Source organism: Dinoponera quadriceps, unplaced genomic scaffold (assembly GCF_001313825.1).
Source record: "Dinoponera quadriceps isolate SergipeBrazil2010 unplaced genomic scaffold, ASM131382v1 scaffold113, whole genome shotgun sequence".
Lineage (NCBI taxonomy): Eukaryota > Metazoa > Arthropoda > Insecta > Hymenoptera > Formicidae > Dinoponera > Dinoponera quadriceps.
The window spans coordinates 3,597,069-3,609,629 of record NW_014554899.1 but is presented as its reverse complement, the minus strand read 5'-3'; the positions used below and the strand labels follow the sequence as shown (position 1 = coordinate 3,609,629).

Sequence of the window (12,561 nt, the reverse complement as noted above, 5' to 3'; positions counted from 1 at the left end):
CTCCCTCCCACCTTCCCCCTCTATCTCTCTCTCTCTCCCTCTTTCTCTCTGGAAAGAAATTAGTGTTTTTCGCTGTGCACATCTGGTCTATATATTCTTTGAACGTATGTACACGGAAAAAATATTACAGTAAAAATTACCACAAAATTTCCTAATGTTGAACCATATCGGAATTATAACAAAATATATCACTAAAGATTACAACACACATCACAGTTATAATTTTGGTATGGTTCGGCATTACGAAAGTTAGTGGTAATTTTTACTACAATATTTTCTCCGTGTACAGACTAAGTAAAAAAGTCTATGACAGTTCTATTTTCCAAAGGTAACTATAATACTAAAATATACATAGAAAAAAAAATGTTTTTAAATCAAGAATAGATATAGCAAGAATATTGTAATCTTCTTAGATGTTTAGTCTTAATTTGATTAAATTTATATCGATGCAAGTATTACGTACACTCAAGATCTGATTATAATATTCCTGCTTATATATGAAAATATCTATCACTGATTTCACAATTTTCTTCTCTATGCACCCTATTCTCTCTCTCTCTCTCTCTCTCTCTCTTTCTCTCGGCGAGAGCACGATTGACGGGTTGACACGATCCCTCTCGCTCTGTCGACTCCGACTTTTATTCGGCCCGCAGGATAAATTTATTCGCGATGATTCACCAACGCCGGGTTCCCACGGGACGAGCGCTCGGTGTCCCGGAGCTGGAGAACTCGCCCGCCATTCGGCAGACATTTTATGAGCCCGTTCCTCTCATGTTTCAGCGCCGAATAGCCCGCTCCACCTTAGCAACAGGGCTCACGTCTTGCTCCTGTTGAATAGGCCTTCAGCCGCTCTCACGGACGCTGATCATGCAGTTAGATTGCGGCCGGACTGGGGCAAGGTGAGGAAACACAGGAGCGACGCCTACGTGCGCCGCTATCGGCCGCGCGTTTGTCGCGCGACGTGACATTTCGCGCATGCCCGCGTCTCGATTTTAAATTCAAATTCAATCTCTCCCTATCTTTTTTATGTTGGTACACATACATATATATATATATATATATATAATATGTTCAGCTTCTCTCCAAGTTGACAAATGTCTCGTAACGCAGCATTTTCGCATGTTCAGGGGCACTACAGGCGGGGAATCGCTCTGTCGGCGCTCGGCAGGCACGAGGAGGCGCTCTACGCGCTCTGCATCAGCGTGGCCATCGACAAGAACCCGCAGGCTGTGCGCCACGAGCTGACCAAGGTAACGTAAAATACGTATTGCGGGGCTCGGCCGGAGGATTCCCGGTGAATCGTCCCAGCCGATCTTCGAATCGCCTGCGAAATTCCCGAGCTCATGAGTCAGGAATCCGCGCGCGCGAAAGAGTCGCGGAATGCGCCGAAGGCTGCGGTGCACCGGCCGTACTCGAAGAGCATCATCAACACAAAAGAAACGCGCGCCGCGGCGTTTCCGGCACGACTGCCGGCCGTGCAGCTTAATGACTCGGTACGATAGTCGTCAGGTGAGTGACCCGCGCACGCCGGGGGTAACGATAACCACATTCGCGCAAGTGAGTGAGCGAGAGAATGAGCGAGCGAATGGACGAACGAACGAGCGAGCGAATGGACGAACGAACGAGCGAACGAACGAACAAACGAGCGAGCGAATGAACGAACGGGAGGAAGAACAAGCCGAAGCTACTCTTCGCGAGCGAATGGGCCGTTTCCACGTGTTCCGCTCGCCTCGCGGCGTCGATATATCGATCTTCCGCCGGGTGACGCACGCGGCCGACTCCGCGCACTGCGTTTCCCACCCTCGCGTACATAATGCAGAATTTCTCCTGCGTCGGATTTTTCTCTTTTTTTTCGCATCCTCATCAAAGACATGACACGCTATTCGCGGATAATGTTCTCGGTTATTTCGCGGGAAAATATGAATGATATGTACTCAGCAAACACCAATCAACGTTAACATAACGTCAATGTTATAATTTCCTATTCAACAATGTAACTGTTACATAACATGTGCCTTATATTGCATTTACATCGTTAAAACAGGAAATCATAATATTGATGTTATGTTACTGTTAAATGTTCGCTGCACGCAGAAAAATACATACCGCAGTATTAATTTGTTTTATGTATTTTATAAATTTATGCATCCGCAAGTATAATCGTAAATACATCATAAGCATCTAATTTATTTAAAATGTATTCTGATTCCTAGTAAGTTTAGTCCTTCAATGAAGAATATTCAACTAAAATATTAAAACTAAAACTTCGGTTTATTCCAATTAATCGAATTTAACTTTTTTCGATAAAGTTTACAATATTCTTGAAAAGAGAACATATTTTCTTCTTTTGAGTAATGATAATGATTTTGAGTAATGTAAATGATAATGAGCTTTTCTATTGTGATGAGTATATTTTAATGCTATCATCAAGAAAATATTTCTTATTTAAATAAACCATTATTTAAAAAAAGAAAAATTAATTGCTTCTCTTTGTATAATATTTTTATCACAATATTTTTCTCTATGTGAGTAGATTCATATATGACGATACAAGATTCGCGCTTAACTTTCGACGGTCTTACACTGAGAAAAAAAATGTTTAAAAACAAACAAATATTTCTCTAGTGGATCCTTACACGATATTTACTTAAACCTAAATTCTGTTTATTTAAATAGAATAATGTTTAAGTAAGTAATAGTCAATTTAAATAAAGTGAATTTAGATTTAAATAAATATCGTGTAAGAACCCACCAAAGAAATATTCGCTTGTTCTTATATTTTCTCCCTCAATGTATACTTGATAACTTTCTTTTTTTCTTTTTTTCCGTACGTTATTTACGCAAATCTCGCTCGTCCACACTGAAAAAAAGATTTGGCAATAAGTATTAAAATTTGGTGAATATTTGCCGACCAAATATTTGACTACTGCAGGCATCAAGTAATTTAGTTCCGTGTACTAAATATACAATGTATGGAACTACAGTATAGTTTATACAGTATACATTACTAAATTATTTATTTGCAGTAATCAAATATGTGGTCGACAAATATTTACCAAACTTTAATACTCATTATTAAATTTTCTTTACAGCACAGAAATTTCTTTCGCCGGAAATGTCGGTGATCGTCGGGGATTCGTCGGTCTCTGGAGAAATCCAGACGCGCGACGAGCATATGTCGTGTCCGAAATCGCGCTCCGCATAATGCGGAAGTTTCCTTACGTTGCGGTATTAACGGTATTTCGTAAATTGCTCGACCTCCCTCGCTCGTTGTTTCCACGTGAACTTCCGTTTCGCCCGGCGATGTAACGCTTCGTCGCACTCGCTTCGTACGCTTCGCGTCGAATCTGCGTGCGCGCGCGTAATTTTCGTCGAACTAATGAGAAAGCCGCGGAATAATATTGATTTGTCATCAGACGCGCAGCTGAGCATCGGCATCCGATTACACGGTTCTAATCTGCATCGGAAGCTGCTGTCGGACGGTCTTCGCAATATTGCGTCACCGCGAAGATCCGCGCGAGTTTACGCGGCGCACGCGACAAAAAGCGCGGTTCTATGTAGCAACAATCGATGAGCGTTTAAATAATTCAACGCGAGAGCTCACGCGTCGAATTTCGACGTTAAATAATTAAGGAGATGGAGGTAAGGGGGAAAAAAGGAGCGCTCGGTCGCACGCGCGCCCGTTGAATTTCGGAGCGTCGGCTGTTACGTAAGCGCGCGGCCGATGGCGGAATCATTGACGCAAGCTCCACTGCCACTTATGTAAGATCGAGGAATCATTCTTTCCCGTGCCGCTGAATCCGCCGGCTCCGCATTACGGTAGGCACACTTTTACTTTCATCGTCCGAAAACGACCAGCGCGCGCCAACCGTTCATTGGCCAACCGTGTTATTTCGCGTGTTAATCGCCGCCGATTTGGCGGCCGTGTTATTTCGTTCCTCTCGTTAATCTTAGACGTGCGCGGGAGACACGACAAGAAAGGGGAGTTGCACCGGGCGCACGCTCGTTGAGGGAACAACGGCCAGTTTTTCGCTTCTGTCGTTGGTGAAGGTGTCACTTGGAATGACCTTTGATCGTAGAGTTCGTTATGGTTCGTCAATTTTCAATGCTAATACTTCGATGATTCGAATGACGAGTCACAGCGCGATAGCGATCGCGTTTTGCAATCACGACTCGAATCCTAGGATTGAAGTCTCTTCAGTGAGAAACGGCGGTTTCCTTGACATTAAAGGGGCATTCTCATTTGGAACGTTTCATTTGATAGGTGACATTTAGGATTCCCTTTTTTAACTATAAAACAGTTCTGAACTTTTGCACAAATACTCGTTTATGCTTTAGCCGTATACTGCAATTTCTATACATTTTTATCTTCAATATTAATAAAGTTAGCAATAATTTTGTTAGCACTGAACGTGAAAGATTGATTGTCACGATTCCGAACGTTATAGGTTTCTGAAACTCTAAAAAAACGGCAGAAATATTATTAAACTATAAACTTGCGGCTCCTACCACGGTGAAATCAATATCTTTAATATTTTGATTTTTAAGGACTTCCAAAGCTGGAAAATATCTGGCCGAAAATCGATTTTTCTCCTTTAAGTCGTGCTATTTCGAAAAGCAATTTTTATCTTACATCGTGGTAAGGACGATAGCCACAACTTTATAGTTTAATAATTTTGTCGTCGTTTAAGTCTACAACGTCCGAAATCGCGGCAACCATGCAAGCAAAACTTCCGTTCAACGCTATAAAAAATTATTTAGAACTTTATTGATATCGAGAATGATATATATAATAACGTGTAGAAATTACTATATATAATTAAAATATAGATAAATATTTATATACAAAACTTCAGAATTATATATCTTATGGTTTTTTCGGAAAAATTTTCAAAATTCATCTATAAAACGACGTCTCAAATGAGAATATCTACTTAAGTGATTTTTTCCGTTCGGTTCTATGTTCGCGATTCGCTTCCATAGGAACTCGACGGGCGAATTGATTAAAAACAGGTTGCGTGAATTATGATTAGTTACGATTGCTATTCTTTAAATATTAACATGTCTGATTGAGTAACATAAACTGAATGCCAGTTGCACGTTGATTTTGCATTCAGTACACAGATTCATATGATTTTAATAAGTTTATGGACACGTGTTGCAGATCCTGCACAGAGTGCTGTCGCCCGGAGTGTGTCGACAGAACGTTCTGTCGTCACGCACGCCATATAGTCTAACGAAGAGCGCGTCACGCACGAGACGCCGTCATCAGTTAATGAATCCCAAACGCAGCAGACGCGCTGCCCTGAACAGGTCCGACTACGAGGACAACAGCAGCGGCGAGGAGGAATTCTCTCAGGTGTGTCCCTCGAGGGAATCTTGTTCCTCCATTTTCTCATTTCTACTCTTATTTCGAGTGATCTCGTTATCAAAAAAAGAAAGAGGACAAATTAATTGAATTTGAAAAAAATTATAATTTTTTTCGTCTTTTTTGTTCTCTCGTTTTCGTTCGAGTTCAATTATTCCGGATCGCAGGCGAGTTTCTCTTTTTGTTTTTGTTTATCGACATATTCTAATAGCGTCCAGCCTTTTTATATAATCGCTCGCAACGCATATCTCACCTTTCACCTTATCGTGCTTCGCTTCGTAGACGATAAGCAGAAGACTTCGGTCGTCCATCGCGCCGCAAGTCAACACAAAGCTGCAAGCGAGTCTGGATCGGGTGTACCAGGACATGGAAAAATTCAAAAGTGAGTAAGCTTTATCGATCGTCCCGGCGCGTACGAGAGCATCCATTATACCTCCTGAAAAGTATTTCGAGACACGACGTCGCTTACAGGAATCGAGCCGAAACCCGCCGAAGTCCTCTTGCCGCCGCTTTCCGGCGGCACTGCCGGGGAATTGGATTGCATCCTGTGTTGTCGCCTGCTCTGGAAACCCGTCACAACACCGTGCGGTCATACCTATTGCTGGATGTGCTTGGATCGCTGTCTGGATTATTCCTCGGCCTGTCCCCTGTGCGTCACATCGTTGGCTGACGTAAGACAATTCTTTTAATTTATAAAAAATATGCTCGCAGAAAAATAACTCTGATACGACTCGTATTTTAACTATTTCGATCTCACTTTTTCTCCCGAGAAATTCCATATATATATATTTTGTTAATCCTGCATGCCATATTCAGGTCCAGTGAGCCGCTGAACGTTTTCCGATTTTTTAGTTTTTACAATAATTCTTTGGCAGATCCAAAAATGCTTATCAACCTATGCTTGATGTGAAGTCATGCTAAAACTAAAAATATCTATTTTTGTCTATTTATATTCTTATTACTTTATACTACCTGTATTTAGACCTATTATACTTCTTTGTGAAAATTGCTATAATTTGTAAATGACTAAATTAATATATTTTTGGGACGAATAACATGGCATACTATTATTTTTTTTTTAAGTATATATATATGAAGTGTCCGCTACAACAGACGAACATTATTTTTTCTTAAATCGCATTTGTAAAACCATTTCAGAATTTTTCCAAACACACTTTTTTTCTTCATTTTCTTGTAATTTTTTTCTTATAATAAAAGTTTAATTTGAACGCAATCATTGTCTTAATTTGGTATCATGAACATCTTATTCAGATTTTGTAATTCTAATTCCTATCACAAGCTTAAAAATATTAGTTAGAATGAAAATGACCAGACGACAAGGTCGAATGGTCTCACGAATTGGAGTGTGACGAATTAAAGGCTCGAAAATAAATATGACAAGGGTTAAACATGTGGACAAATAAATTTAACAATTCTAATTTGTTTTCAAATGAATTTTGTAAACGAATAAACATAATAAGGACAATAACAGCTGACTCTTTTTTTATTTACTTTATTTAAAATTTTATTTTATTTTGTTTCACTGGTTTTTTTTCTACCGTTATTTTAAGCGAAGAACCGTCCTTCGAGCTTTCATTCGATTAGTAAATTTTTTAACTTATTGTGGGCCGTATATAACCCAACGGGGTCGAAAGGATTGAAACATAGTGGCGAGCCTCTGCTAAGAACTCGATGTAGGCAACACGTGGCCGGAGATCCTGCAACAACATCTGCCCGCAAATGAGACGTAATGCTTCCTAGCGGTTAACAACGACGCCGCGGATCGAAATGATTATTGTTTGCGGTCTCCACCGACGGCCGTCGCGAGCTTCCGCGTTCGTATCGTCATTACTGATCTTCTATACGAGTATTATATTTAATGATGATGAGGACAACGACGTCGGGGCGGTGATCTTGCGGCACCGACGCGGCGCGACGTGGCGCTCCTCGTTTCCTCGTACTATCTACGCAATACCGATAATCGTGCTTGATTATCTAGAAAGACTCTTCCTGCGACGCTCTCTTTGGTATTGGGAATATAACCGGCAGTGCTACGATGATTATGTTGTTGTGTTACTCTTTTGGTTAATTAGTTTTAATGCATTGGTTTTCGAGACCCATTTCGTATCGTCGTACTACTACGTAGAAGTCTTTTGATGGAAATGGAAAACGCTGAAATAAACGAATGAATTCTGCGCCAAAAAGCAAAAGCCTAAAGAACAATAATGAGCCAGTAATAATTAATTATCTTTTTCATTTTCTTGGAAATAGATTTAATAAAAAATAATAAATTTAGTACACAAAAAATGTAAAAAATAATATAAAATAATATAATATGAAATAATATAATATAAAATACTATAATATAAATAATATATAAAATAATAATATAATGAATGTGATATACACATAAATACACATAAATAATAAAGTTTCCACTTTCCTCCTCATTCTAAATATTCCCACGTAAGACATTAATACGTCTCGCATTTCGTTGTAAGTCGACACAGATTTGCTTTCCTCGCGAAGTACGAAGTCGTGTCTTGCGCTTCCAGTATCTAGCCAGCAGCCAGAAAACCGTGACAGACTTCGTGGAGAGAGCACTTAAAACGGTGGCGCCCGCGGAATACACCTCCAGAGCGGTGAGTCATCAGCTCGAACTGGTCCAGGGACTGGGTCTTTTGGGTAACGAAGAGATCGCCATCTTCATCTGTACGACCGCCTTCCCGTGCGTCGCCTGTCCCCTCTTCGTCTACGAACCTAGATACAGGCTGATGGTTAGAAGATGCGTGGAAAGCGGAGTGCGCCAGTTTGGCATCGCAGCGTGTCTCAACAAGGACGCGACGGGCACGAAAAGGTACGTTCAGTGCATCTCTCACAACGGGTTCGGATCGCAGAAATGCGTGAATCCTTCTTCAACTTTGACTTGACATTTGGTTAATTTAATTGACGATTCTACGCGTTTCTTTCAGATATGCGGAATACGGCACTATCCTGGACATTCGGGATCGAGTATTGCTCAAAGATGGTTGCAGTATTCTCAGCACGGTCGGCGGTAAAAGATTTAGGGTACTTTCCGGCGGCGAGAAGGATGGTTACGACACGGCGCAGGTGGAATTTCTCAGGGACACCGTCGTACAGGAGACTCAACTCCTGAATCTCCTGGAGCTTCATGATAAGGTGAACAATTCGGAGTCTACAAATATAAATTTTTATAACGTTCAGTTTTTTATTCACGGCAAGATGAAAAATTCTGAATCTATAAAGATAACTTTTTCAAACGTCCACATGGAAAAAAAGATTTAGTATCAATTCAAGACTAATATTCTCATATGTTTAAGCAACAATATATTATCTTATATGAAGATAAAACTTGTTCTTATATATGAAGAAATTCTATATAGTTACATTAAAAATATCATATTCGAATTGTTCAGAAATAATTTTCATGAATCAAGAGAAAAAATATTGGGTAGAAATAACAATAAATCTGCAAACTAAGAATTGTATCAGTTTGAAGATATCGTTCTTTCTATCTAATATTTTTCCCTTCAAGTCATGAAAATTATTCTTGGATAACATAAATATATTTTTAGTAGAACTATGTATAATATTTCTTCATATAAAAGCAAGATTTATCTTCATACAAGATTCTTGCTTATATATAAGAATATGAGTCTTAAACAGATACTAATTTTTCTCTATGTAACTTTTACTCCGTTCGCGAGCAAGAACACATTTGATTCTTTACTTTCATCGAAGCACAAAGATAATTCCGTTTTACCTGAAACGTAACTCATTGTGCTTTTATAGGTGCGAGCGAAAGGTCGGAGGTGGTGGGACACGGTGCCAAGCACGCAGAAATCCGAGATCCAACGGGTGTTCGGCCGCATGCCGGACACGGAGGAGGACTGGCCGCGTCTTCCGGACGGTCCTTCGTGGGCATGGTGGCTGCTGGCGATCTTGCCGCTGGGCCCGCAGCTGCAGGTGGGCATCCTCGGCACCACCAGCCTGGAGAAGCGGCTACGAGCCATCGAGAAGACACTCGATCACATGGAGCAGAGACAGCCGACCGTCGCGGCCGCGCATTCTGAACGGACCACGACGTCGTCGAGCATCTGCATGGACGGAAGGGCGATCACGTCGACGGCGATATCGATCGTGCAGCAATCGTAGAGGGCAATCGTGGAGGAGCGTCGTTCTGTGATCTGGTGATCGTGGATCCCGTATTTCCAGCGTTCCGCCGGAAACTTCGAGTAACAGAGAACTGCGATGCCGAGCGATTACGTTAAGGTACACATCGAGTGATTCTTCAATTGAACAAGCTCCACGACGTATATACGTCACTCGATGACATCGGTCGCGAGGCGGCACCCTAATTTCTCCAATGATTGCGCGCGAATCTTGGGAAGATTTTTGAATTTACTTCGACTTTTTTCGAGTATATTCCCAGTCTTACTCGACTTACATTAGAATTGCCGATGACGCGGTATTTTCTTTTTTACGTTTCTAATATTTTCCACGTCCAAGTCTGCGGAAGGACATTATTCGTCGGTCTCTCGTTGTAAGCTGTTCATTCAGTCGATCGAATCTTTTCTACGTCGATCTCTCGTTCGTTGTCCTCGCCACGTGATCCTTCGACCGGCCTTGCGACTCTACTCGACGTACAAAGTAAACCGTAGGACCCGTGAACTCCCGGGATGCCCTGTGAGAAAATCGGGTCGGTCGATCGAACTACGCACGAACTTGCTTCTCCATCTTCGTCCCGGCGAGGGCTTTTCGCGAGCGACTTCTCTCTTTTTAGGTCTAAGTTAAGTTAAGAGTTCCAGCCCGAACACGCATCCTTGCATCCCGTGCTCGCGAAATCTTCTTCGCTGAGCGTCTTATCGACGGGACCGCGGGATAAAATGACAGGCGAGTCATTCGCTTGAATCAATGCGAAACTCGCAGATTTCTCAAGCGAAGCAAAATTTGCCGGCGATTTGCGGCCACGTCGTGTAACCGTTGACATATCTAAGAGAGATGGAAAGAGGGCCCATTGTGCGTCCCCTCGATAAGTCGCGCCGATCCTCTTCGCGCTATCGCAATACGCAAATCTGTTCTTCCAAAATATTATACGAATATATATATTATGTATACTTACATATATATATATATATATATATATATATATGTATACACATATATTTATGTATACAAGTACGTATGCATACACGTGGCAATCGGAAGTAAGCGATCCCGCTTGAAACGTGTCGCAATCAGCGTGAATAATGAAATCGAGTGTGATGCGTAGCGTGTTGCGAATGAAATATCTAGTTGATCGGAATTCCAGCTTTGGATTCGGCAATGTTTAATTGACCGACTGCGGTGAAAATTAAGTCAACGCTTTATCGTTTGAACAATATTCAATATTCAATGTATGAACGATTAGTCAATGTTTTCTCTGCTCGTTGAGGGACTTGCTTCCGTTTCACGTAGATGCATCGAAATCTCGTGCACGAAGATACGTCAGTGAGCGAATGCATCGAGTGGAGAACGTGAGACATCGACGAGGATGACGTTGATGACGCGAGGTAAACCTTCGCTTACATTCAGCTGGCAACCCGGCTCCTTCCCCAATGATTCCTTATGCGCCAAATGTCTATGGATTTTGCAACTTGCGAATTTGGCGTCGAACGAATGCCTCGAATCTCAAATTGCGCGCGAATTACGGAAACGACGAATTCGCCGGCGGCGAATTCGCGACGTAGTCACACTGGTGCAATCGCTCCGCGGACGTTCCACGAGAGTCTGCCGGTACAATCACGCGCAGAAGCGCGATTGTAGAAAGAAAGAAAGAATTTGATATATCCGCAGCGAGATACTCGGAAGAGTAATTTCGAATGCGGGCGAAATCCTCTCGGGCTCTTCGACTCGTCATTGCACGATCATGAATCACGGGGACTTTTCCGATCGCACCGACGATCGCCGTATAGAATTTATATTACACAACGACGATCGGCCCGCGCGTCCTCCGCCGCGACCCGAAATCCCGAAATCTTTTTGTACCGCTTAGGTTTATTCCGTCGCTCGTAAGACTTTTCGACTATGCGCTAGCACATAATAATTTATTTTCACGACGGTTCTCCAGATTGTCGAGGACACAGCGATCGCCTGAGAAGTTAGAAACGTCATATCAATCGCGCAAGCAAAATATTTGCGAGAAGCATAGCTGGTACGTGATTGTCGTTATTATTTTCACAGTTTCCGCCGATCGTTGATACGCTGAATCGCGCCGACCGCTTCGAAAGGCCGAAAAGAAGAATAAGGGAGACTCCCGGGAAAGGAGTCTCGTTCCTGAGATCTAAAATAATTTATCAACTCGCTTTTACTCCGTCGCTAATTAAGATAATCAATGAGTAATTCTTCAAGAGTGTCTTGTCTATTGTGGGGATGATTTTTTATGAATATATTAGGCATATTTTTTGATATCAGCTTACATGATATATAGTCGAAAGCTCACTCATTTCTATATAAATGTCATGTATATGTATACATCAATATTATTATTATTATTATTGTTACACATTAGTTATTTTACGCGGGATAATAATGACGACAATCGCTACGAATCGATGTACCTCGAGTATGAACTTTCGAAAGTATAAGGTAAAAAAGTGAAATATATGGAAGGTTTTTTTAAACGGTCGATATATCGCGTCCCGTACGTTCCGTACGTCTCTACACGCGCGCGCGCGACAATTCAAGAAGGAAAAGAAAAACAATGAGAAACATCCTCTACCTAGATTTATATTCTATTCTCTAGACTTTTACGAAATTGTGAATCATGCATTGTGATATTACTATATAGCCTACCTTGTATATTGTTATTGCTACGTTACAATTACTACGTAATGCCACACGACTTTCCATTTTTACTTCGACATTTCTATATTTATCTTCATCTCTTCATATGGACAATATTGTAATAAAATATCACGAAGTCAATACTGCGAGTTTTTTTTTTGCAAAAAGCGCTTGCTCCCGTTCCTTCGAGCGAAGCTTATGCCTTCTGCGTAAGTTGGATGAAAATTTTCACCAAGGAAGTTGATCGTCGCGAAACTCTTTTACGTTATGAATTGGCAGCCAAATGTTATATCAGAATGTGAAACATAAATTTTGATCCAAGCATTCTTTACCGTAATGCATTTAAT

General features: G+C 41.3%; 1 protein-coding gene across 1 annotated transcript in view; it reads left to right on the top strand.

The window, feature by feature from the left end:
• Positions 1–12,338, top strand: part of LOC106742621 (LON peptidase N-terminal domain and RING finger protein 3) — a 37,027-nt gene extending 24,689 nt beyond the window's left edge. The window contains exons 2-9 of the mRNA XM_014615763.1: positions 781–899; positions 1,128–1,250; positions 5,165–5,359; positions 5,651–5,750; positions 5,840–6,039; positions 7,924–8,225; positions 8,341–8,548; positions 9,182–12,338. Of these exons, the coding sequence (XP_014471249.1) occupies positions 781–899; positions 1,128–1,250; positions 5,165–5,359; positions 5,651–5,750; positions 5,840–6,039; positions 7,924–8,225; positions 8,341–8,548; positions 9,182–9,544 (1,610 nt within the window). The 3' untranslated portion in view covers positions 9,545–12,338. The remainder of the gene's footprint in view (positions 1–780; positions 900–1,127; positions 1,251–5,164; positions 5,360–5,650; positions 5,751–5,839; positions 6,040–7,923; positions 8,226–8,340; positions 8,549–9,181) is intronic.
• The last annotated feature ends 223 nt before the right edge of the window (positions 12,339–12,561 follow it).